This window comes from Trachinotus anak, unplaced genomic scaffold (assembly GCF_046630095.1).
Source record: "Trachinotus anak isolate AG129_WGS33_773 ecotype Australia unplaced genomic scaffold, CSIRO_AGI_Tana_v1 ptg000015l, whole genome shotgun sequence".
Classification (NCBI taxonomy): domain Eukaryota; kingdom Metazoa; phylum Chordata; class Actinopteri; order Carangiformes; family Carangidae; genus Trachinotus; species Trachinotus anak.
The window spans coordinates 11,669,382-11,697,012 of NW_027273866.1; the positions used below are offsets into that span (position 1 = coordinate 11,669,382).

At 41.0% G+C, this 27,631-nt stretch overlaps 1 protein-coding gene across 3 annotated transcripts in view; it reads right to left on the reverse strand.

Annotated features, from left to right (window-relative positions):
* The window catches only part of atrn (attractin), a 125,912-nt gene that overhangs the window by 24,737 nt on the left and 73,544 nt on the right, over positions 1-27,631 (reverse strand). For 2 of the 3 annotated variants that reach the window (XM_071498090.1, XM_071498089.1), the window contains exon 26: positions 20,487-20,565. In XM_071498090.1, the coding sequence (XP_071354191.1) occupies positions 20,487-20,565 (79 nt within the window). Of the gene's footprint in view, positions 1-14,802; positions 16,110-20,486; positions 20,566-27,631 lie in introns of those variants that run through there. The other variant, XM_071498092.1, reaches the window with a different exon arrangement.

A 27,631-nucleotide genomic window follows, 5' to 3' on the forward strand; every position in this document is an offset into this window, starting at 1 on the left:
ACGTGAAATGGTGGATGGAAATAAATGTCTTCATTTGAAAGAAGTGATTTTCATTTACTTGTGCTTTTGCTACTGATGTTATTTTACCTCCAGCTGTTTTAAACAAGCTATATAAATAAACTTGATTTGATTTTGATTTGAATAAATTACTCTTCATTTAACTTCCTTTTTTACTCACATTTGCCTTATGTCTTTATGAATAACAGAGTTGTCTTTGCGTTTAGGCTTAGGCTTTCACTGTACTCAGGATATTTTAGCAAAAGGAAGCAAAAGGAAGCTCAATAGCAAATTTCCAAGTAAATAATCATAAAGGGGCTTAATAAAGGTAGTGATAGAATAGGAATAGGACTTTCTGTAGAGGGGATAAAAGTTCTCAGTTAAAACAGAAGAAAAACTACAGGCAGAAGCTATAAATAGAAACAGTTTGAATCATAATAGTAACAATAACACCCATAAAGTATGAATGACTCCAAACACAATGGCAGTTGCCTCATTACCATATAAACAAATAAAAACAGGCTGGAACATCCAATGTGCCCAGTCCAACATCTTGAAATTGTGCACTCCTCACTGCCGCCACAGGAGCCAGCACACGGAAACAAATGAAAACGCATCCCCATTTGTCATGATTAGACGTCCCGCTGTGTGAAGCATCTGAGAGCCAAAATATGTAGCCTTTGTCAGTGTGAAGACTGCTGGGTGTGTAGCAACACAACACACTAGCTCTCTTCCATCTTTCACTGATGTATGGTTTGGTGAGTGTTTGATTGAAATAATCTATTAAAACTAACTCCTATTAAGTAATAATCCAATCTTTAATTTTCTGGCCAAACAAAACTCAATACTCCTGCTACAAACCAGGGTTCACTCTGAGTAAGGTAATAAAACTCTTAATAAACCTCTGGCAGAATCAGCTTCACTCATATGGATGCAGCTGACCGAGCGAGGCAGCAGCATCATGATCTGGATCTGTGTGGCAAACAGCAAGCAGAGGAGGAGAGAATCTGCATGCAGGCAACAGCCTTTTCATAGGTGGAGCTCCTTCAACAGCACAAAGCAAAAGAAATGATTTACTGGATAAAAAGCAGATGGAGATGCAACTGAATTTTGCAGTAAACAAACTTTATAGATTCAGTCCACCTTCTGCAGCCTCTCTACAAACAACCTACTCCCTTCTTTAACATACAGGTGACCTGTATTTAACCAGCCACGCTTGCCTGAACCTCCTGCCTCCTGTGTCCTGTTTTTTTTTTTTAATTTCTTTTTGTCATATTCAGCTGTACATATCTCTACTATACAACTAAGAATTGTCCACAATCAATAGCTTGTCCTGCTGTACAATGGGCTGCTCAAGTGGAGAAGTTTCTGCTTTCATGTTTGTGTGTGAGATGGAATAAAACTTAATAACATAAAAACAGTGGGCAGTGGGGTTCTCAAACCAGCTGTCCTTTCGATTTTCAGCCCTCCTCTCTAAACTCTGGAGTGCCCCCATCAGGTAAAGGACACATAATTTGGAGAACGACTGTCCTGGAAGGAGTCCTACAGAAGATACAATTTGCACAAATCTCATTATGTCAAGCTGTGAGTAGGCAGCTGCTGTAGAGCAAACACTCCAAAGATAACCTGAAGCCAGAGGAGTTACAGTGCAAGTCGCCTACTTCTCAAATTGGCTCTTAGTTTCTGCAGGGTAGTGTGTGTGTGTGTGTGTGTGTGTGTGTGTGTGTGTGTGTGTGTGAGAGAGAGAGAGAGAGAGAGAGAGAGAGAATATCTGACTGTGGCAGAGTGAACTCTGCATACATAAACCTAATTATGAGATGAGTGCACAGAGGTGGACACACACACACACACACACACACACACACACACACACACACACACATACAAATGTGCATTTACACACGTATGCAGGTTGGAGATATCGCACATGAGCACCCATGAATGAGTGCATATTTTCAATAATGCAAATGAATTCTCTCAAAAACGCACGAGAAGGAATTAATTCTGAATGCACAAAAGCATAACAGCACATGAGCAAATGTGCCTGCAGGTAAAGTTAGATTGTTTGAATTAAATACACATATGTTCCAATAAAAATACATGAACAATCACATGACCGGAACAAGCATGAGCATGAACACACTAGTGCTAAAACAAATGACTTCATTAACTGACTGGCTGATCATTAGAAAACTGATCAACGACTTATAAAATCAGTTGTTTTTTTTTTTACATGCGATACATTTCTCGTTTTCAGCTTCATGCATGAAAAGATTTGTTGTCTTTCTTGTTTTTTTGTTTTTTTTTTTTTAATTATATTTTAATTGATTATCAGATTTTGGACAATTTGAAGATGTCATTTGTGAAATATAGGAACTGCCCCAATGATTAAATGTTTAATTGGTTATTTAAACGTTTGGGATGCAGCATTAGCATCAGCATCCATTTAGATTCATGTTTGACCACCTGATGAATGTAAGTCAAATATTCATGTACTTTTCGCCTTGTTTTGGTCTCAAGAGGGAAGTATCTGTTCCTTTAGATGCTGAATGCTCCACTTTGTTCATCAGCAATTCGCTAACTTGAAGTTTGTTGCTGAACAGACAATGTACAGTGGTTTCATAGAGCTTTTTTGCTGAAACAAACCTCTGACTGGAAACAATGCTGATGAGAGAAGTGAGAGTGAACCAAAAGAGTAAAGTTGTGAGTCAGATTACATAAGCAATGAGATGAAAGATGCTCAAATGCTCCTTAGAGCTGAGGGAAGAGAGTCGGGTGATAATTGTCACTAGAAGCGACCGCTTTTACATAACAGCCATTTGATCCATTGTAAAGGTAAAAATAATGATTTTAGCAGCTTTAAAAATTAATCTATAGGTTGAAGTGTAATGTCAAAAATCATTTGTTGAGGATTTAAATGCTTTCATTTACACACACTGTGTCTCTCTCTCTCTCTCTCTCTCTCTCACACACACACACACGCTATCTGAGGGAACTGTGTTTGAGCATTCACAGTGAGCAGTGGTATGCCAAAGAGACTGAGCGCATCAGCAGAGCGCAAGGGGGGGGGCAAAATGCAGACAAGAAACCGAAGAGAGGGAAAATGAGACAAACGAGAAATAAGGGAGGAGGATGTTGGAGAGGGACGAGTGATGGCAAACACAGCAAAGAAGAAAAAAAATGGGAACAGAAAGAAAGACAAAGGCGTTCAAAGAGTTCGCCCCTGGGAAGAGGGGATGAAGTGCTGGATTGCCTGGGCACAGAGAACACACACACAGACACAGATAAACACACACATCCTGCGTGCAGAGCTAGCTCACATGGACGGACACACACACATGCATCACACGCAGCACTACATCAAGCCATTTATTTATTGATGCGTCTGTTTAAAAATGCTGTCGGTGGGAGAGCTCTCAATCATCCTTCAGCTTCACTGAGGGAAAACTGCGGAGCGAGAGGCACGGAGGGGAGGAAGGGAGAGAGGGAGGAAAGTACGGAGGAAAAGGAGAGAGGAAATCTTTGTCTGTGAAACGATGTTAGCTGCTTGCTGCTTCTCTCTCGCTTCATCTTTCCATCTCTCTGGCAGTGAGGTGGGGGGTAGAGGAGGCACGCTGTGAATACTGACAAGGGAGAAAGCTTTGATCCCTTGCTCCCTCTCTCTCTCTCTCACTCCCTCCACAGCTTTTGTGTCTCTCTTCCTCTCTCTTCTACCTCCATCACTCCCCAACTCTTCCTTTTCTCACTGCCGGCCTCCTGCCACCTGTGCCGGGCATCTCTCCATCCATCTCCCTCCCTCTCTAAATCTGTTTATCTCTCTTCTGTACATACTGTACACTTTCCCCAGCGCCTCGGCCACAGCACTGATCAATACTTCATCAAAAAGGAGCGCACAATCAAAAAGCAAAAGAAAAGAGGGAAATGAAGAGGCAGGAAGATTGTGATGAGATGAAATGGAAAAATTAAGGGATGACATGTTAAAAAGAAGGAAAGGAGCAAGTACTGAAAGGATTCACTAAAAGAGCATTTAACCAATCAACACAAAGAACACTCACGCCAACTCTGTCTGAATTGGCTCATTGTGTTTTCTTAAAATGAATCATTTGGACAGTTGTACCAAAACGCCTAAAAATGTGAGTCTTTGCTCTTTTCTCGAGTGAACTGGGAGCCCACAAAACACAAGGTATTACAGCACGAGGAGGAGAGTGAATCTGACAGCCAGCAGTTACTGGACCACAGCACGAGTAGCCAAGCAAACCTTAAACATCAGGCAGGCCTGGCTCGAGGCATGGGCACGTCGATTTGACAAATCATAAACGTGCCACATTCAAACAACCAAAGTTTATTTATATCTGATTGGTTGGTCTGGCCACATAAAAACCAGGTAGAGCGGGGAGAGCAGCTACTTCACAATCATTTCACTTCACTTTAGCTGCTGTTACTCTGAGATCTGTTCTGCCGGGTTTATTTGGCTACTTGCTAATTGCTTTTGATTATTTATTGTTAGTCATCACCTCCTAGCTGTGTGTGTGTGTGTTAGTGTTAGCTGACTTCAGTTTTACAGTTTTATTAAATACATTATGGACTTATGTATTATGTATTTCTAAACTAGGTTTGCTGATGTGCAGATGTGCAGGACAGGTGGTTACACTTTGAACCCAGCTGTCAGTCACCTCTGATGTCCCTGTCACTTACAGTAGAGTAACACCTGGACTCCAGCTCCTCTCTGGTCTGTGAGCTGGTCAGATCCAACATGTAAACAAGCAAATCACTGCAGCTGCCTACACTGTTTGCATAATCAACAACTTATACAATCTCAACAGCCACAAAAGAAATAGAAAACAATAGCATGGCCATTTCCTCCTTTGCTCACCACTAGTTGTGTTGCTGGCAAAACAGGTAAAACTCTCACACCCGCCGTGTTGCTGCATCATGATGTGTCACATTGCATCACATCACACTGTTGCATGTCATCTAATGCCTGTGGTGTGAAGCAGGCATGATGTACAGATAGAAGATGCAGTCAATGTACAGAAGCTGGGATGTGTCTTCCAGGGAGAGAACATAATAAAACATTTGCTGCTGGTGCTTGGAGGCAGGACACATGTAGAGGACAGATATGTGCACATGTATTTTGAAGCATGTCTCACAGCAGGGATGTGTGTTTCCCTTTAAGATGCTAATTCTGTGCAGACATGTAGAGGTTAACCAGTGTAGCTCATCTGCCTTACATAACACAGACAAAAAGGCAAACAGGAACTTCAATGTGTGCTAATATTAAACTACAATATTTTTAAATGTTTTCAAAGAACAAATCTACAACAGTCAACTTAAGATAGAGGTGTAAGAGTTGTTGACTTAACAGTGACAGAAGAAGTGAAGTGAGACGGTTCTGAAGTTAAAACAGGCTGAACAGTGATAGAGGAATGAATAAAAGTAAAGAAAGACAGCCCGGGATGAGATGAAACAGAATCAAAAAGTACAGAGGCAGGGGTTTGACAGAGGTTCTGGGCTTATGGTAAGCCCTTTACCGCTGCCATGATGGATGGGTGGGGGTGTGGAGGGTTGGCTGTTACTAGGCCAAATGGGGGTCACCCACAGTGCAGCGAGGGCAGGACGATAAGCCAGCCTGTGCGTCGTGAGCAGTGAGATTCTGGCGTTGATCCAAACTCTAATTATATGCACCATCTCCGTGGAATTAAGATTAGCAGGGTTTAGATGTGTTTTGGGAACTCTGAGACAAAAAGCCCCACACACACACAGAAAATGTGAATGACACTCGTGCAGTAATCACGTCGCTAAATCAAAATGTGGGAAGCACACGCGCACACACACACACACACACAGCCCCTAAAACTCATGCACGAGCTGTACAAACACATGCATTAGGATTCTTTCACTTGTGCACCTTCATGTAAACTGTCTATAACTCACTTGCTGGTTCATTTCTTTTAAAACCAGACTTGACATTTGCAGTGGAGTTGGCCTGGACGGGTGGAAAGAGCTCGTCTCCTAACACTGTTGCAGAGGTACTGTAGCTGGCTGCCAGTGCTGCAGTGGCTCCTGATTATTTCTCATCACATTTTGATGAATCCGCACCCTGTCAGGTCTGAGGAGACTGCTGTTTGCTGGACTATGCGCAGGATATCATTAACAAGGTCTTATCTTTAAGGAGGATGCATGTTTTACTCAAGATTCTCAGCATCCTGAGTAAGTGACCTTCAGTGCTGCCTGCTGCTCCTCTTCTCCCCGCTCTCTCTTTCTCTGTCTCTCTCTTTCTCGTCATCTCTCCTTACCTCTCACTTCAGGATTGATCACCTCAGAAGTAGGCCTTTTGTTCTGTGCGGTGGTGCAGTGAACATTGACCTCAGGAGAGAAGAGGAGATGGAAGGCAGCTCTCATAGAATCTTAAAGCATTGCTCTAGTTAATCCACAGGGGCCTTATAGCGCTTTAAAGAAGAACAGTTGATGTTGCTGCCTCAGTACGCAGGAAACACACTTTTTCTTCACGTCAGTGTGGCCTCAGTTCATTTACATCATAATCTGTGGCTAATGACAATGTCAGTAACGTCCTTGTTGGCAGAGTTATCGAGTCCAACTCTGGTCAGAGGAAAAGAAAACTCACCAATAAAAATGAATTGCTATTACAACATTGAAAAAGTATCATTTCAAACACAGTTGTGTGTCGTTTAGAAACAGCTTGAGACACTTTCATTAAAGCTTGTTTCAATGAAGGGTTTATGGCACGTGTGGTCTCAACTTCATTAGCACCAGGTTTCAAGGGAGGGTTTTACTGCCGACCATCTCAACACGACTGCACCAAACTTCATTTATGTGACTAAATGCTGTTCCAGAGAACTGCAGAGAATTAGTGCAGCGCTGGTTTTAATGGATAGATTTCAGAGTTATGAGCAAATGAAACAGAAGATTTAATAAAATGTTTAAATGAGCAAAAATGCACTAAACCTGATCTTGTGATAATTCATTTTCTGATAATGTGATATATCATTTCGTTATATGGACTGAGTTTCATAATTTCATCATTATGTGTCTGGAGACCTTATTGTTTGAGCTTGTAATTGATTAATAGCATGTTTTACTATCACAGCTCTGACCTGAATGAAATGAGCACGCTGAGATTTCAAATACTGGGCCACACAGCAGTAGGCTGCAGCGAACATGGTGGGGAGTCTATCAACCACAAAGCTGCTGAAGGCGGCTCTAAAGTCGGCCGCCTGGGACTGTGCGAGATGACAGAACAGAATGGGTAAGTGTGAGGAGCGGTGGCATGAGGTGGCGGGCGGGCTGAGCAGAAAGCACACCGGCTCGGTCACCTTGAGTAATTCATATCCCACCGCCAGCAGGGGGGAGAGACGGCGGGAGCTGAGGTTAGAAAGAACCCTGGTTCTCCCTCCCATTCATAGCACTATGTGGAGGGTGAGGTGAGGGCTCTCTCCCTCTTCGCTCTCCTCTGGTGTGGACGCAGCCACAGTTATCCAGCTGGGAGGGGAAATGTTCGGACATGCCCAACAGCTGGGACAAACAGCACAGTCTTTCAGACACCACAGCTCAAATGAGCTTCCACAGAGTAAAAACATGAGGTGGTGCTTTAGCTTCCTTGCCTTGACTTCACTGAGATACAGTGAGATAGGTGTTTTTTCCCCAAATGTAAAAGGCAAGGTAGTCAGGTGTGAGGAGACAACCCCCTCCCCTTACAGTAGAATAAGCTATTTAATGAAAGTAAATGTATCACTTGCTTATTTCTTAGTGTTTCAGGGACACCTCATTCTCCCTGGAGAGCCACGTGTTACTGTGATGCACTGTCAATTTTTAAAAGTTCAATTTACATGTGTTTTTGTCTCAGGGAGAGGGAAGAGGTAGCAGGGGAGGCAATTTCTGCTTTGTGTTCATGCTGCGGCACAAGCCAAAAGATATTTTTAACCACTAAGTGACAGCCACAAAGTAGTTAATAAAGTGCTGGGGATGTCTCCAACAGCAGGGAGTGTCTCACGTTTGTTATATTTCATAAAGTGATGTTGCACTTCTGCAGCTAATCCCAGCACAGTATATGGTACCACTGAGCTGTAACAACAGCCATGGCCTCAACAGTCTGCCTTCAAGGACACAATTATTCTTTGTGCAGGCATGGCTGAATCCATTTCCAGGGGTACACAATGGAAACAATGATCCAGCTCCATCTTCAAAAAATAAAAGAACGTTACAAAATCTCAAGCTGCAGATGACCATCTTTCCTCAATCTCCAAAGAGACCTTTAACATTAACAGCTAATGCTGTTTTATAAAGTGACTTTAAATGAACACAATGATTTTTATAAGCCTCACTTTAGTGTTTCACACTTGACTACATGACCAGAAGACTAACTGCCACTGAAGTGGCTAAGTTAACATCACCAACAAGTGGTGGTGGTGTAAAGGGGTAATTATGGATTACTGCCACAGCCTCTGTACATGGGGAATGCATCTAAGAAGCACACTTATCTAGGAAAACAACAGAGTCCTGTCTTAGAAGCAGATGACCAATGGTTTTGCTTATGACTTGTTTTTTCTTGTCTTTAATTAGCCACCACTCACTTTAACAAGCACAAGGTTAAGATACCAAATGGACTTTTACCTGCACCAGAACACCAAAAACAGCAACCTGCACCACAATTTACTCCTTTTAAATTTCAATTAAGGCAGATATCATCAGCAATTATTTTTATTCTTCACTTTTACATAGTTCTAATAATAAAAACTGAGCTGATTATTAAAAATTACTGGATGTCTCCAGGCTGTGTTAGTTCTGAACTAATGAGGCTAAAGATAAAGTTTAGCCGGATCCAACTCGGCTCTACTTTGTGTTATTCTGAGGTCTAATCATCTAGTTTAGTTTAATTGTCACAACTTGGGAGCATTCACACATTATTCCAGTGTGGTTAGCTGCACTGTTAGAGCTGCCGTCATAACAGATAAATAGGAATTTCGCCTTAATTGGATATTTGTTCATATCTGATTTACTTGATATGTACCAATCGGTGTAGGCAATATTGGTCCTTTTGCTGACTGTCCTTAATTAAGCTGGTGACATTACCATAATAGGTCTCATGGCCAATTAACAATGAGAAGAGCACAGTTTCACGGAGCAGGCAGCCCAAGCAATCACAACAATCTCCAGCTCGATACATCCACGACCAGAACAGGAACTCATTATTGACTTTAGCCACAGCACCTACCCCCACCCTAAACTCCCACACATCTCTCAAGAGAACTCATAACATCACAGACTCAAATGGAATATTAACCACATCACCGAAAAAGCCCAGTAGCGACCGGTCTGCCTCAGACGAATTCAAAGTAAAACACAGACTTCTACAGTTTTATACAGACATCATTGAAGGTTTCCTCATTTTATCTCCAACAGTCTGGTAGTGTAGACATTGTCAGCAGGTGCTCTGAAATCATCACTGTACAACAAACCTTTAATCAAGAAAAGCAGGTAAATGATTTTATGTCACCACGCTCAGTATTGGTTTCACCTTCTGCCGTGTGGGAGACACTACAGGTCTTTTTCCTACCAAAACAACCCGGTTAAAGAACAGTTTTCGTTGTTCTTCTGCCACCTCTGAATTCTGCCGCCTCATTTGTGCTATGTGCCGGTATTCTCTTCCCACCTACTGTCGCAACTGGCTGAAATTTGCCACTTCTCAAACTTTTAATTACAATAACATGTCCCAACTTTGCTCACTGTATTCATGGTCTGTCTGATATGGGAGTTTGGTTTGGTCATCTTTTGGCCAATGTAAACAGACAGCATATCAAGCTGAGGTTCTGTGCATTAAACTGCATCCAAATATTCACTCTCTGGACTATGTTGAGCAACACTCCTGGAAAGTGTGAGTGAAGAGACACAGAGCCACAGAGCATTTTCATGATTTCAAAATGATCATGTATTATGGAGCATCATCATGAAGTACTACGTAAGGAGGGTAACAGCTGCAAAGTAAAGGTGGAAAGATTGTTTTCTCCTTTCTTCCCTGCTCATGTGTGAAACGGATTCACATCCAGCCATCTGCTTCTGGGACTGGTGTGTGTGGGGCAGGAGCAGCCACACTGAGGAGAGGATCCTCCTTATCATTAGGGATATTTTGGGAAACTAATTTGATGTGGAGCTCTACGTGCTCCTTGATATGTTCATTGTGTTTTAAGTCTCTGCCTATTCAGAGGATACCTGTGCCAATCTCTCCCACTCCACTGCGTGTTCAACGCCGATCCATCTGCTGAAGACCTCACCGTGTGTACGAGACGCAGGGAGAGTCAACGAGTGTGAGAGTGAAGTTAGTGAAAGTTGAATGTGTTGTTGAGAATGTGGATTAGTGGCTGTGTGTTTATGAGAGTTAGATAATGATGTAGGCTGAGTGTGACTGGGTGACTGATTGACGCCTCTGTATACAAGATACTGGTGTTCATTATGGTCTTTACTGCTCATACCAATCATTGTGCTCTGAATGGAAAGCTTCTGCTGCATAAGCCAGTTTAAAATGGTGAGTGTTTTCTATTGAAACAGTCCAGATGTTGAAGTCATGTCACTTTCAGTTGTCCAATTCTCCCAGTTTATGTTTTAAACATTTCACATCAATTATTTCAGCTGATCAACTGAAGGGCAAAACACACGGGCAGCAACTGATGCACGTCAACCCACACCGCTGCACAGCAGCAGGTCATATTGGTCATATTTTCTAGTGTGGCAGGGTGTCAGTTCTGCAGAAAAGCAGCAGGTCCTAAACCTAAACTTAAACCGATTCAACAAGGGATTTGAAAGGACTTGGATTGGGGAGTGGATTCAATTGATTGATAGCAGGACTCTTCCATTGGTACATGCTACTCTGCAAAGCCGCTCTTGGGCTCACATGCCTGTATTTTTATTGTGGAGAATACAGGTTACATGTCCTTTGGAACAAACATCTATTTCAGGGTTTCTACTGAGTAAGAAGAAGTTTGTCATTCTTTTGACTTGAATACACTATGACATTAACAACATTGATTTTATCTTTACCCTGGAGCCTTGATTATTCGCATTTACTTTATGTTTTGTAACTAATGCGTTAAATGTTCTCTGTTTTGTGAAATTTTTCATTTCACTTTGGGACTTTCTCGGTTAAATAAAGTTCTTACATTATAGGTTTTAGTGCAGGACTCTGAAGAGAAAGAGGCAGAAGGACTGTGCATGTGTTCATGTATATGTGCTGCAATCTGCAGTGGTGGTCTGGATTGCTGAAAGCTGCAGACAGAGCCAATGATGGCATGGGTCAGAGGTGGGAATGGACGGAGCGGACGGGAGAGGAAGAGGCCGGTACAAGACAAGGAGGCGCAGTGACACCACCGCATGTCCGAAAAATGAGGGTCAGCAGTTTGCAGTGGCTGAGGGGACAACAACAAGGACGCAGCTGTGGAACCATTTTACAACTTTATTTCCAGCTCTGATTCATCTTCACCCTCTGCATCAGATGGCAGGAAAATGTCCTGTGCGTTAATTTGGCAGCTAGAGAACAAGTTTACTCACCTGTGAATCTGCCAGTGAAAGACTAATAAGAAATAATATGTCTGCATTTGAAGGAACACAGTGTGGCTCGCTGCAGCCAAAATGAGATGATTAACCAACCATTAAAAGATGCATTACCGTAACCATTTCTGGTGGAGAATTATGTATTTTTCCAGTTAGCTTAAGTAAGGACCAGCTTTTCAGCTCGCCAAAGATAAATAATCTTATATTAGACACTTTTGCCAACTTTCAGCCTAATGTTTGCTGAAGTGTTTTTACAAAGCCACAAAACAAATGATCTTCCAGGGTTTATGTATCTGTCTCATTTCCTCTACACCAATTATACAGTTTCATGAAAAGTTGGCCTATAAATAATATGAGGGGGATTAAAAATAACACACAAATCTTGTTTCACATGTTGTTGTTGTTCATTTGTGTATTACTGTATATGTGTGACTAAATATCTTAGAAGCTTCAAACATTGTAATACTTAAGGAGCTTTATTCCAGTGGAGCTCACTGGGTATTAATGTGGATTTGTATCTGTTTTTTAAGTAGTACAGTGATATCATCACATGCACACTTGCCTAAATGTATAAGGGCATAATTACCTAAAGATCACAGACCACTTAACTGTACTGGGATGCAAAAGCTGCAGCAAGATCTGAACTTCTGTAAGCACGTACATTGTTTTCTTATTTTCATTACATCATCAAGTGTTTACAATCAAGACGACAGCACTACATTGGTTGTTTTTGTACAGGTGAATTCACAGGTTAATACACTTGAATAGAGCCAGTGAAAAGTCTGCAGAGAGCAGAGCTGTTAACAGCAGCGTGCCTCAGATCTCTCCTCTGATCCCCTCCCATTCTTTAGAAACTTTAATGCGTGGACTGTGTACTTTCCCTCTCAGAGTCATCAAAGGCAGAAGTGAAAGGGTGGCTGTTCGTTCCAGAGGGGAGAGAGAGAGAGAGAGAGAGAGAGAGAGAGAGAGAGAGAGAGAGAGAGAGAGAGAGAGAGAGAGAGAGAGAGAGAGAGAGAGAGTGTGTGAGTGTGTGTGTGAGAGTGTGTGTGTGTGTGTGTGTGTGTGTGTGTGTGTGTGTGTGTGTGTGTGTGTGTGTGTGTGTGTGTGTGTGTGTGTGTGTGTGTGTGTGTGTGTGTGTGTGTGTGTGCGCATAGAGAGAATTTTTCGGGGCGCTGTCCTCCTGCACAGCACTTCATTAACATCACACAACCTGAGCTGGATGATGTTTGATAAGAAAAAAAAACTAAGAAGTTCAGTTTACACACCACAGGCCATTGCACAGCTTTCCACTCATTTTATGACATAATAGCAGGTATTTCTAACAGAGGCCTGAGCCTTCACACCCTGGCTGACATTCATATTTATAGCTGAGGGGAGGTGGTGGTGGTGCTGAGTGTGGGAGGTGGTACTGGGAGGGCAGGCAGCTTAATGGGGTAATAAATATGTGAGGGTATCTGGAGACGTTTATGCTGCCCCCCCCCCCCCCACCTCCGGTATAGTGTAAAGAGGCTACAACACAGTTAATCATGTGGGACGCGGCGGCAACGATCACAGATATTATCACATTCTGCATTTCTATCAATACCTCAGGCTGCAATACACGTCCAATATGTGTCAAGTTATCTGTGATGTATATCTGTGTTGGGGCGACAATGGATGTCGGGTAAATACACACACTGTCATCAGGAGGGTATTTTTGTAGGCGGTAAATTAAGGAAGGAGGGACATCAGGAGGACATAACAGAAAATGATCATCAAAGACTCACTGTATCGTCCACCACACCATTAAGACTTTTTTATGAATCCATACATATGACTCAACTCTTACGTGGCCAGGTACTGTAATTCACACTCCGGCCTGAAATCTTTTTTTGGTGCTACAATCGAGTGAAATGAGACGTTCTGCCTTGAGGCAAAGTAAACGAATGTTAAAGCAGTGCCATTATTACAGTATTTTGCATCATGATATATTGCCCCTTCACAAGATGCTTCTGCTGGATCTCTGCCCTAATTAGCTAGCTTGCTCATCTCTATTCAAAAAAAGGGCTTTTATCATTCATGTCTGTTGCAGGCCTCCGTGAGCTGTGCCTGAAACCTGTCGGTGTTGCTGTAATTGTTGGCTGCTGATAAGAGAAAGCTTCACTCCTCCTTTTATGACCCAGTCTCTGTTTAAAGATTAACTATGTGAAGGTAAATATAGAGGTTATATAAGACATAAAAGTCAGAATTCTTTCTGCTGTACTCAAACGCACCCACAGGAGTAATCAACCAACATCAACAAGGGGCTGCTCAAGCTGCACCGGCGCTTTTTCCGACTAAAAGGCCAGTGCCTTCCATGGTATAAAATGGCTGCTGTGGTTGGGTCTGTCTATTACCATCTGGCAGCTCCAGCTCCTTCAAAAGAACTCTCAGGTCTCAAAAGGAAGCCTTTGATTAGGACTCAGACAGTACAGAAATACACACACATATACACACATCCAAGTGCTTCTACGCAAACAGATGCACAGCAAACACGTGAGGAAAAACATGCACCTGAACACTTTCAAACGCATGCAAAAAAGCACGCAGAGCCCAACAGGTGGGCTCTGGGTTGTTCCAGAAACCTCCATCAGTCTCGGCAGGTGTTCACCTGCTACCACGGTGAGAAGAACCTCATACGTAGCCATAAACATATTTTTACTCAGGGTTTATTAGCACCCTAAACCTGTCAGAAAGAAATAAAAATGAAATGGTGACAGATAGCATCAATCAAATGCTATTTTCTCAGTCCTACTCCTTGTCTCATAACTTTTAACCCTTTAAAACCCACCACTAAACTTAAACAGGTGGACAGGAAGTTTGGCTGTTCTGGTGAAGTTGGTCATAAAGTTTTTTAAGGACTTATTACACTGTTGAAATGCCGCACCGCTTTAAAGGTAAGAAAATACTTTATTTTGAAAGTCCGTGGTTATGAAGCTTTTCGTAGTACTAGCAGCCTGTGCGTGATGCAAATGGCTCATGAAATGAGTGCAGACTGAATAATATATTCATATCTGCAGTTACTGACTCTGTAGCACCAGAAAATAATTTAAGTAAAAACTGTGTTAGAAGTTGTTGCATGTTGCCTTTTGTACCACGCACATAAATCACACACTTAAATCTACTGATAACAGTGGAGTTAGTAGTATGAAGTCCCTATTTTTCCTAACAAATCTCTTCATGTTCTGTTTCATTTCTTGATGATGAAACTCAGACGGACTGGTAACCGTTTTTTTTTTATTTTTATTTTTTTACTGTTTTTCTTTTAAAAAGAGCTCACAAAGATATTCATAGTTGAGGGTTAAAGCAAACAATGTTATCCAGAGAGGCTTACAATGACTGTGACAGCACAATAAGCTTAAAATCCTTTAAGTCAGATGACAAGTATCCAGCGGTAAGAAGTACAAGGCTCAGGGCCAAACTCTTAAATTCCTGTGACCCTGCGATGACCACATAAAATGCAATGGCCACCATTTCCCAGTGCGCCATGGCCTAAGTGAGGTGAACGTGGGCATAATTAGATGCAAATGTGTGTCACTGTACGGCTGATGCAAGCACAGAGTAACATGGAGGAATTGGTGGTGAATGTGTGAACAAAGCCTGGAGGGACAGCTCTGAGAAATCACTCCGGTGCCAGTGTCAGGGACGCAGGAGGCTGTAACGAGAGAGTTGACCTCATGGAAATATATGATTAGCTTTCTGTTTGCTGGAAATTATGCATCATGGTGTGTTTACACAATAAGTGTGTACGTAGGAAGGCAGGTCTGCTGTAACTGTGTTCATTTCTGCATGAGTAGGATGAGGAAATTATAGTTAAAACTGAAACTGCACAGTTTAGTGACAAAGATGTCCTTATTTGTAATACTGTCTGCTTCTTGTTTCTTCTACTTATAGTTCTCCATTTCAATTCACTCTCAGTTGCAAACACTGTGTGTGAGATGATGAGTGTCTGAAAAACAGAAAATGTGTATTTATATGTACTTTGGAGCAGTAAAACAATACTTTTCAATACATCAAGTAATGAGAAAACCTTGCAGTGGTGAACAGGCTCTGAAAAATTTTATGCCCAAACATAATTCTTTATGCATACAGAAAACTGACTGGAGTGGAGCGAGGCGGACGTGGGATGCCAAACACTACTGCTGAGTATTTCCAAAAGAGTCACAGCCCTAATTCAACTCGACAGCTATGATAGGAGGTGCTCACTATATAACTAATACAGCATCTTCTTTCTCTCACCACCCAACCTCTTTCCTCAAGCCTGGATTCAATTCATATCTTGGTGGGTTTACATATAGATCGGCATCAGTAATATTTTCTAATATATTGGTCCCGATTTAGGGTCTAACTTGTTTTTTCTAGTAACAGAATCCAAAACTGAGATTCAAGATGAGGTCAAATGAAATGGTAAAAGAGCTGCAATTACAGCTACGAAGGACGAAGACATCATGAAGAGCATCATTAACAGGACTCCCCTCTGACACGGCTCTCTGCTGATGTGACTGTCTGCAACAGGATTTTAGTGCAGCCACCTCGAACAAAGACAAAGCAATCCTTCAGAAAGGGCACATCATTACGGGTCCCACCTGCTGTTTGTACTGGCCATCCTGACTGGCTGGCATTTTTCACTCTTGCTTTCACAATTACTTTGCTACTCTTATTTTTACCTCATTCTGTCAGATGATCTCACAGCATTGACATGCAACACTGCAGGATTCAACTGGATTTTTCAAATGCAGACTATAAAGCTGCAGCAGTGATGTCACTGCATTTCTCATTCTGAAAGAAATAACAATATTTGTCAGCTGACTTGTCTTATGCTCAGGATTGTTTCCATAAGTATTCAGCATGCTGAATAGATGCATGAGTCAGAACCATCCTGACAGCATTTTAGCGATGTGATGCAACAGCTCTCTGTATGCTATTTTGGCCTTTACCTTGCATTCACTCCATCTAAGAAATTACCTGTATTATTTCCTTTTAAGAGGCAACCATTACATGATGGTGATTGACACCTCCCATGAACTGGTGATTGGTAAATTGCCCATATGATTGGTGTAATTTACTAATAATGAAAGGATAATTAAAAAACTACACCAATTATATGGTGCTTTCATATTTACGACACAGTGTAAAGCAAAGGCTCTCAGTGCCACGTCAGGCAATCAATCGTGTGTTTGCTTACAGGATATTTCCACTCTCCAGTTCAAATGGTTGACTACAGCACACAACCCCTGCTAATGAGTTTAAGACCACACAATATTGGAAGACACTTGTGTTATAAAGAAAGAGGTGCATCATGGGATGTAAACAGTGTGACAGGCGATATGGTGACTTTAAAAGTAAAATAGTGAATGTAAAAATGTAATTTTCCATGTTTTAACTTTGGAATTCTTTTAATTTAAAAAAGTGTACTATCTAGTTAGACTGGTTGGCTAAAAAAAGCTAATCTTTGCTTCCTTTATCCTTTCTTTTATTCCTTTAATGCTTTCATCAAGTGAAGTGAATAGTGTCTTAATCAGTTTTAGGAGACACCAAACTGATTCCATGAAAGGCATTTGAGAAAACCCTGCTGTCGTCCAACAGCTTTTCCAGGTGTTGGGGAGCTTAATATTGGCCACACAGTTTCCTGTAGCCCCCAATCCTCTTAACAAAGGTCCTGTGCTAATTTTGTTTAAAGGTAAGCCTGTAGAGAGCCCAGCTGGACAGCAGTGGTTGTGTGATGAGAGAGGGCAGAGTGGGAGCAGGTGAAGGGAAAGATGTTAATAGGCATCCAGAGGTGAGGGTGATGACAGCACTCTTGGGTGAGGTTAAAGCCGAAAGGCACTTCACCTGACACGGCGAGTGTGAAAAGCACAAACCAAAAAGTTCATATTAGCTTGTATGCCCTCAGACACTGCCACACACGCACACACATACATAAACATACTCCCACATGCACACAACCTTTCAGCCACTTGTTCAAAAGGTGGTCCAAACCCTTCTGGAAACACACTACGAAAATGCATTTTGTCATTTTTTTTTCAGGGAGTAACTATTCAATATGCAAACCTTTTCATAGTTTCCACATCACTTTATCTAGCTAGCCAGCTGTAACAAGCATGGACTCTGTTTGACTGCTAGTTAAACATTCATTCGGCCTCAGACACTCAAACACTGAGGTTACTGAGGGCCTGTTTATGTCCTGGACAAAAATAAAACGCCATCACAGTTACTTGAACAATGACTTTAAGATATAAAGTCATAAACTGAAGAAATCTATTGTGGGTGCTGTCATCTTAGGAGGCATAAACCAATCACACAGGAGCTTTGTCAGGCCTGCTTTCCACCCGTCAGCACCGTGAATGTGTGTGTGTATTTTTGAAAAAGTGGGTTAACGTCACTGAGGCTTAAAATCTGCAGTGCATCATAATATCTTTAACAACCTTATTATGATCCAGACAACTTGATGTTTAAGAGTTTTACTCCTATGAAAGAATGAATGAATGAATATTAATATTTTTATTTTTTATGTCATTAAATCTGTCATCAGTCTGCCTACAGTGGGGCTTTTCAAAATGTCCTCCAAAGCATTTGAATTATTCAGACTTTTGGTTTTCCAGAATTGTTAAAAGACCTGAAAATTGTCATTTTCAATCTTTTGTGGAGCCTGCAGTGCTTCCCACAGTTTGGCAGATTGCTTTGGCATCCTCTGTGCAGTCTTTTCAAGGAATTACTAACTTTTTAGTTTTTTTCCAGTTGACTCAGTGTGTCTTGAAAGACACCACGCACTGTGCCATAGGAACAATTAATTACAGACAATTCACTTCAGTGATGTAGCTCCAGTAGCTGACAGCTAGAAAATAAATTCTGTTTTCTTAAATTAAATGGTGGATTGGTAATGTTGAGTGTTAGAAGCTCTTTGGTTTTCACAGATGTTCAGGAACTCTGGAGTATCTACACATCTATCTGCTTTACGGTCTAGCCTGACACCTGCAAATGCCTATTGTACTGTCCATCAATTTTTTAGCTGTGTTGAATTTTTAAAATTATATTTTACACCATGCATTACAGCGCTATTCTAATCTATGATTTTACAAACCCAAAAACAATGTATTTAAATTTTGATAAGTAAAATCTATTCAGAAACTAAAGGGCAGACAGTAATTGGACCTTTAAAAAGGTCTCTTTTCCTGTCCCAGTCAGTGCTGCTGTTTATTGAATGATATGAAGTTAATGTCATTTTTCTTAGGGCAGTTTAGAAAAATACATCACAGCTCTCAAGCCTGCTATAGATAAAAACATCTATCAGGCCGTTAGTACCTGCCTGTCTGAAAAAATGGCTGCACTTTAAACCAGGATAAACAGGACTAAGTGAATAGATTGAGGCTTGGGACTGTGAGCTAATGCAGGCTCCTGGCTACAGTAATTAAAACACTGCCTCTTTTTCTGTTGAGTTGCAGGTAATTGTGTGCCATCCATGTACACATAAAACCGCTGTACTTAACAAATTATCAATAGGACTAATATATCATTCAGAGATCTACAACTACACATTGTCTGCACGGATGGAAAAATCAATCCTGCTTTTCCAGATAAGAACAGCAGCAGGTACGGCATAGGCCCAACAACACTGGTTCCTCAATGGAGCCTCAGGGAAGCACCACATAAAGTAAGAGTGGTCATCAAAAGAACCATTTAAAGCTGGATCATAGTTACAAGCAGATCAGTGTTTAGAGTTTATCAGAAGAATACAATCATAGTGTGACCTGGGCACGCTAATGTGACAAGCACTCAGGCATGTCACCACCTAAAAAGTTGTAAGAAGTTGTAGTGAGGTGGCTGTGTCCTCTTTATGGGTTTAATAAATTTAGAATTTCAAACTTCATTCATGTTAACAAACCTCTGGAGTCGCCAACAGTCTGTGCTAGTTTTAGTAGCCAGGAAGCTTCCTAGCTAGCTAGCTAAGAGACTAACAAATAAGAAGCGCTCCCTAACAAGCTAGCATTCACTTATATTACATAAAATAGCTTAAGGTACTATGTAGAAGTCTTACTTGACAGAAGGTCTTCAACAGTAATGTTTCATTTCTTTTAATCAGTTTTAATCTAAACTTTTAACTGGTAGTAAAGCCTAAATGCGCTTAGCATTTGAGCTCTCTGTTTGCTTTACAGTTTTCCTTGCAGAATAGATTTTTAGACTTAAGGTAAATTTTTCCAGAGGTCCAGGAAAGAAAATACACTGGTATAATGTCATAATGCAAAAGCTTAGATATTAGCATTAAGAAATAACACAGTATTTACTGATGGTTGGTTTACGCATTTCCTTATTTTAAAAAACTCATTCCACGTAGTTAATTAACTTGATAGCTGAACACTCACAAAAGAAAAAGAAAAAAAAAACTGACTGTGATACAGTCAGATGAGCAGCAGCAGAGCTTACAATGCATTTGTTCTTTTCTGAGCGATTCTGTATCCATAAGAGAAAAGTGGTTCATGGAAGTTTCAAGAGTAGAAGGAATAAGGGGGAAAAAAACACTGGGGAATCATGAAAGACTGAAACGAAAAATCCTCTTAGACAAAACGCTAAGATCAAAATTGTTTTTGATCATACACCTGGAGGATTTAAATTCAGAAGTTAAAATATATTCAAATACAAATTTGGGCAGCAAAGTCCGTCAGAGTCAAACTCATGTCATGTGTTTGATGATGTGCAGAGATACATACTGAAGGTACCTGTTTGTAGAGTATCTTTAAACCTCCAGGTGCAAACCTTCCGCTTGATGTTTTTAAACTACACTGACCAGAAACATCAAGACAGAACAACGCCAACCAAAATAATTACAACCAGAAATATGTTTGAATGGTTGTTATTCATCCACCTGAGTTACCAAAATCAATATTTGTTGTAAGCTTGTGTCTCAGACTTACCTCTCGTCGCCTTGATGCCCAGCAGCTCTGTTTGATCTTCCAAACCACGGCGGCCACCAGAAGCAGGGACAGGAAGCAGCTGTGGACCGACAGGGAGAAGAAGAAGAGATGAGTGAAAAAAGACTGATCAAGCAAGAGGAGAACTGGGAGCCTTGAGATCACCTGAGATTCCATTTGTGGTGAAGAAGTGCATGACGATGAGTGTGAGTTTCTGCCACTGAACACTGAATTTCTACTTCAAAACTATGAATATTCGTGTGTTTGGGTCTGACAGTGCTTTACAGAAGAGGTGATTACAGCCCATATCGATCTGAAGTATTATTTAATGAGGTTGCAGACCAGCCTTCATTTTTTTTTGGCTCCTGATGGAAAAAAGCCATAAGCTACTCTTCCATCGTAAGTACATCATTTAAAGTTGTTTTGACATGTCACTGCAGTTTATCCTGTTGATACTGGACGTCTAACAGCATGTTATGGCAAGAAAATGATTGCCAACTGCTAAAGAAGATGAGAATTTTTTTTTCTACATGAAATAAAATTTTTTGTGAATTTAAGACACGATGCCAAAACCCAGCCTGTTTTAGAGACAGTACTAAATGAAGTCAGATACCGAATCAGAGCTAAACATCTCTTCACTGTTGCAGTACATAAAATAACTGAAAATGATGTCACTAGTTCACGAGATATAAAGTGCAGGTGTAAAAAGGTGACATGGTTCTCATGTTAAATTCATGTTCTGGTAGTCCTGTGTTTTCTTTGCCACTAACTCTTGTGCCTTTTCAGACCTGCCTGCCCAGTTTCCCGCCTGCTGGCTGCTCCGCACCTGCACAGACTCCATGTCTCCATGTACCTAACCTAGTCTTCATGCTCACTGCCAAGCTCTCCAGACCTTAGCATGCTTATCTGCCTGCTCCCTGCTCCTGACGGTTTTCCTGGCTGCCACCTCTTTGTACCTGCCTGGTTTGTTTGTCTTTGTTTTAACATCCCAGTAAAGACTCTCTACCTGCCATCATTGACTCGTTTGTGCTTGTATGTCCTGAGTTTTCTCAAAACATGACACACAAGCTGCCACGATCTTGCCAAGAGGTTAAGGAGGGTACTAAGTCAGACACACATGACTGTCAACAACCTTTACATGCATGCACTTCCATTTGCTTATTAGCATTAGGTATATTTAATGAGCCTACTTATTTCTGGATGTTGTCCTTTCTGTACAGTTCTCTACCCCTGAATTTTGACGTTAAGCAGCCTCTTTGTCATCTTAATTTACTTTCTCTACACTCTCTCCCTGTGGCTGGATGTGATTTTTGCAGCACTGTGGGATCTTTTAGTTTTGCTTGAGAACTTAATGTTTTTTTCTCCTGCTCCATTTTCAGCGTTTTCCACATTTGTGCAAATAAAATATAAAAGGAATCAAACCCTGAGTGTTCTTTGCACTCTACACAAAATCACCTTGAGGTGATGAAGGTAAGGATGACATGTCTTGGAGAGGTTGTTTGTTCGTGTCAGAGTGTGTGTGTGTGTGTGTGTGTGTGTGTGTGTGTGAGAGAGAATGTGCTTCCTGGCTTACTCTACGTCCCCTGGCTGCTTTTACACTTGCACTTAGGAAGCTGTGAAGAAGATGAGAAGAAAACCACAAAGACAAAGACAGAGTGTGTGTGTGTCTGTGTGTATTCACAAATACATCAGAGACAACATCTCCTCCATCTGAACTTCATTCCCTGACTGTCACACCTTTTGCTGATTTCCTGTCACTGTTCCTGCAGCTGTCTGGCCCAGACTTCCTATATTTCACCTCACGTCAGTGTTGCCAAGTGGCTGCTGAAGAGCGAAGTATCAGCTGCATGATGGCAAAATGCCTCAGCAATGATCCACACATCAGCTCGGTTTACTGTAGGAAAACCATCAACTACAAAAATAGAAATGTGCACATCAAGCTTTATGTCATCTAGGATGGCTCAATTTTACCGTGTGAACACAAACATGATGTTTCCAAAACCAGACAACTGAGGTGGGACACTGAATTATAATGTCACATTAGGACAAAATGTGTTTAAATGAGCTGTGATTTGACATATAATGAGTAAGAGGTTTGAACGGATTAATGAGCTATATTTTACATGAATGAAAACAAACTCAACCAGAAAATGCATCAATATCCTCCAAATAAAAACTCTGCTGCAGTCTGACACTAGACTAAATGCAGCTGTTTCTAAATTCATCTCAGCAGCAGCACTCATAATGTTTACAAGCTACTTTTCCATTCATATAATTAACATCCCATCTTTATAATATTCCCAGCACCATGCAGTCAAACGTTAGGGAAGAAAACAGTTCACAGACTAAATGATGTTAATTAGTTTCTATTTGAAGTTTGACTTATGAATGTGACCGTAAACATCAACATGTAAAGTAATGTTTAACAGCAACTGTTGCTGACATGGCTGATTAAAACACATTAGAAACCAGGTTGTGCAGGCAAACAAAGAACACATTTGCATGCACTGTGCAGCCAGATGCAGAGGTCAGTCATCTGGTTTCTCCAAGCTCTCTAGTCTTATTTTGGAATCATTAATCACTTGATGAACAGTAGTTGCTAATGCTTCCTGATTCCTGTTAGTCATAGGACAGAGTATGCAATTACTATGATTTTAAAATCTAGATATTCATGAATAGAAATAAACTTATTTAGCCTTGTAGAGTCTACTTTGTGCTGTTTTCAGTTTTAGTCAGACTTAAGCTGGAAATGTTTTAAATATAAGAATCAATCGCAACTCGATCTCTCCTTTAATTGAGCTGCTCAACTGTCACAGCCTTACTTTGTCTGAACTCGGAACTCTCATACACGTATGTATTTTAGAAACCAATGTAATGCAAATACATTGCCATTAAATTACTGTTCTCCGGGAGAAATCAGGCTTCTGTAATTCCCTACTGTGATTACAGAAACTGGGCTTCAGCCACATGAAGTGTAAGAAATCACACTAACACAGAAACCCGTCTGTAGAATTACAATCAGATTTTTTTCTTTTTTTTTTTTTTCCTTACATTTCAAGTCTGGACTATAATGAGGAGTTTAAATAATATTTACAATGGTGTTTGTGTTAGCTGTTCATAAGGGGGGCCCAACATTTACTGGAATTCAGTTTAAATCTGTTGTCAATAATATATTTTCATATACTGTTTGATTTTCAATTTTCTGTGTCGACATGTTTTCTGAATGTTATGGTTTATAATGCAGCAATATGTAATGATTGCTGGGCAACAGGTAACTGTCTTTACTTGATTTCTCTGTACAATCAGCCACACTGAGGCTGAAAACTGTTGGCTTTGAATTTCCTAAATCCAGCTTTGCTCCATTGTTTCCTCTGATTTTTATTCAGGATCACAGAGGTTAGACATAGATTTAATTAGAAACTCCAAGTTGAAGTATAATTCCAGCGAGACCCCTCACAGATTTTTCTATAAAGTTTTACCACCTTTTCAATCTAAATGTCTTTGCCCATTTTAATACTGGCTGTGATGCATTCAGATCTTTATTCATCGCTCCCTCCCACCCTCCCTTCCTGCTAACCCTGTGTGACTTTTTAAAGCACCATCCATTCAAAAATATTCCCTTATCTCTCCAGGCTGAAGAGGACTCTTAAGAGATCCATCCGTTCAGCCATCTTATTGATCTGGCTTCCTGCTCACTGCTTAAAGAGTGACACAGTGCTGATGAATGACCCACGTGAATAGATATCAGCCTCGCATCAAAGGCCTCTCTGCCCAGGGGGTGGGAGGGAAAAAGAGAGCGAGAGAGAGATGGGAGAAGACGGAGAAGGAAAGACAAAGAGACAGATGGAAATGGACAGTAATGGTGAAAGACAGGGAGATAAAGACAGATGAGAGGTTAAAAAGTGCAAGTTTAAATCAGAACGATGGACAAAGTCAAGATACGGAGTCGGAAACAGAGACCTGAAGACAAAGACTGAAAGAGGAACATATAGAAAGTAACAACAGTTAGACGGACACAAACACAAAGAGAAGACGACGCAGATAGAAACAGACAGCGCAGCACGCTTCATTTGATCTCAACCTCCACAAGGGAAGCCAGCCAAGTTAGTCAGGCTTCAGCTCCCCCAACCTCCCTCTTTCCTCCCTCACCACCACTCCACCACACCTAGAGCTCCCAGCCTCACAGGGACAAGAAATGAGCATCCACCGGCAGATGCTGCTTCACCACAACCACCTGAAAGGATCAGCACCATTGTCACACGGAAATCTTATTGCTTGTCTATTGCTAAAAAATTCTGTGACTTAGTTCACTGTAGAGATTCATGTAGCTTCATGAAGCCTGGAGGGCTACAACACCCAACACTCACTGCGTATAGAGCCATCACCATCAAAATCCACCTTGTATTTGATCACATCCTGGAGGACCCAGCTAAAAACACGCAGACCAAAGGCACCTTGATGGCTGAAAATAAAAATGCTGAAATCAACTTTCTAAAGGTACTTACAAATATGACATCTGTTCCGTTTTCCCTCTCATCTCGGAGCAGTGCATTCAGAACGTTTTCAGACTCATTCACCTCTTTCACATTGTGTTGTTGCAGCCCTATGCTAAAATCATTTAAATTCATTTTTCCCTCATCAATTGGCACTCAATACCACATAATGACAAAGCTAAAACTGAATTTTAGAAATTTCTGCAAATATATTAACAAGGTAAAACTGAAATATCATCACTTAAGTACTCAGACATTTCGCTGTGATGCCTGAAATTTAGCTCTGCACAAAATTGTCTTTAATGTCATCATTGCCATGAGTGAAATGGGGACATTGCTTTACTGCAGCAATGTCTTCACTTTATTTACAATATTTTAGTCCTTAGACCAAATGTGTGATACTAAAAGACTAAAAGAGGTCATAAATAGGATAGAAATAAAAACCAATATCTAAGAGGCAAGGACTGAAAAGTGAGACATATCTCTTCATTTAAAGAAAAGTGTTTTCCTCATAACCTGAGACTTAACGGTCCCATTCTACCTGCTCTATAAGGAATTCATCCCAGATTTCTTTTTTTTTTTAAATTTATGGTTCCCCGTGGAGTTTTCATTGTAAACAAGTTTTGTCTTTATTCAACGTTTCTCACCAGATCATATTGTATCTGCCTCAAGGCCAAACAAACACAATGAATGCATTTCCTGCCTCACAAAAGTATTGCAAACACTTTTACTGAATGTTTCCAAGCCTTCCATGCTTACTTCAGCTGACAGCCTGCTCCCTCTCAGTTTATTGCCACACTGCTGCCACCAACTGTCCCTCTGCAGTCGGCAGAAACGCTATAAGATGCAGTACAAGCAATGAGTAGATCTGCCAATCCAAACTTTGCGTTGATTTACAGAGACCACTTTTTTTTTTTTTTTTTTTTTCAAGCTAGAAACCACTGTACAGAAAATACTGATTTGACAATTTTGGTGCCACTTAAAGGTCCCATATTTTACACTTCTTTGGTGTTTTAAGTTTTGATATCATAAAGCAGATATATTTGTGGTTTTAAGTACCAAAAACCCATCTCAATGTAGTTTTGCATTTCCTCTCTCAGGCCTCTCTCTGGAGCTCTAGTAACAACAGGCTAATGAACCAATCAAAAGGGGGGGTCTGAGCCTCTTTGATTTCTATTTGATAACCGAGTGATCAAATAAAAATATAGCAGATTTCAGGTAAATTCAAATTCTGCAAGGTTGGATGGTGAGTCCAGGGGGGCGGGGCTTGAGGCATGACTGAGAGCAGTGACTGCTGTGTTGTGACATCACAAAGTTCCAGAAGTCCTGACGGCTTGTTTTAAGGCTCAGTTTCTGAATACAGGCGGTTTGCATTTCTCTGTGGACTGAGGCTTTGATACTTTCACAGTATTAATATAGAACCTACACCTGCTTTATAATCAAAAAACACGTGGACATCTACCTTTACACTATATGGGACTTTTAATTTGTTCACAAAAAGGATGCAAAACAAACAAAATATGTGCTTTTATAATTTAGGTTCCTTCTTATGATATCATCATTGAACTACACAGATAACATGTATTTTACTGGACATAATGTACCTTAATACTTAATGTTGTTGTTTAACATAATGTCATCCACACTAAGTAGCTTTTCTGCCATTATCAACAGAAACACTGAGAAAGGTCAACAAATATTGTCGCTTGAGTCACAAATACCAAGATAAAAGAACGAAAAAGGTAAAGACAGAGGAGAGATAAGGTTGTACCTGATGCTTTACTGACTAACTGGAGAAAATCAGGGTAGAGGAAAAGACATACACATCTTTTTCCTACTTTCAAGTTTGATTCTATTCAGTAATGGTCTATTGTGGATGCTTTTCTTGCAATATACAGTATCTCATGCTTCCATTATCCTGGACAAAATATTCTCATTCATATGGTAATTTAACCTGTGATTCTAAGCTCCAGCTTGAAACACACCTTTGTGTTTGAACTGCTCAAGGCCAACAGTGGAAAAATGCATCTGTGTTACAGGTTGAGGTATGACAGTGTTACTGCAGATGAGGAAGGAAAAATGTGTTGATTAAAATCAGGTTAAACGATGATAGAAGCTGTCTGTTTCAGTGGCAGAAAGAGGTGTGGACAGGGAGCTGCAGAGAGTGTATTATAGCTACGAGCTGCTGAGGCCAGAGAGGTGAGCTCTGACGTGTCATTGGCTAACCTGACAGCAAAACAACAGCCACAGGGCAAACACCAACAGACCAGCTCTGTTGTCCACAGCCAGCTGAATACTAATCCAGCTGCCTGCCTGCTGCTGGCTTTTACTCTGGGGTCGGAAATTAAACCTGCTCACCAGCCAAATGCCATTTCATTTTCACTTGGGCTGATAAGTTTGTCTGCTGAGCCACACACTAACCAGCAGTTGCCCAGAGGTCCCGCTCTGCCCTGCTCTTGTCGTCAGTAAACCTTGCAGCACTATGGGTGGTGGGACACTTCCAAGAAGTCTAACCCACCTGAAACAGAAGCAGGAACGAACATGTCGCAGAATACAAATTTCTGTATAATCTCTGCAGCTTTGTATTGTTTGTCGATTCATTCCTCACACAATGGGAGCTGGGAAAAGTGACTAGATTCTCTCTCTTCTGTTTGG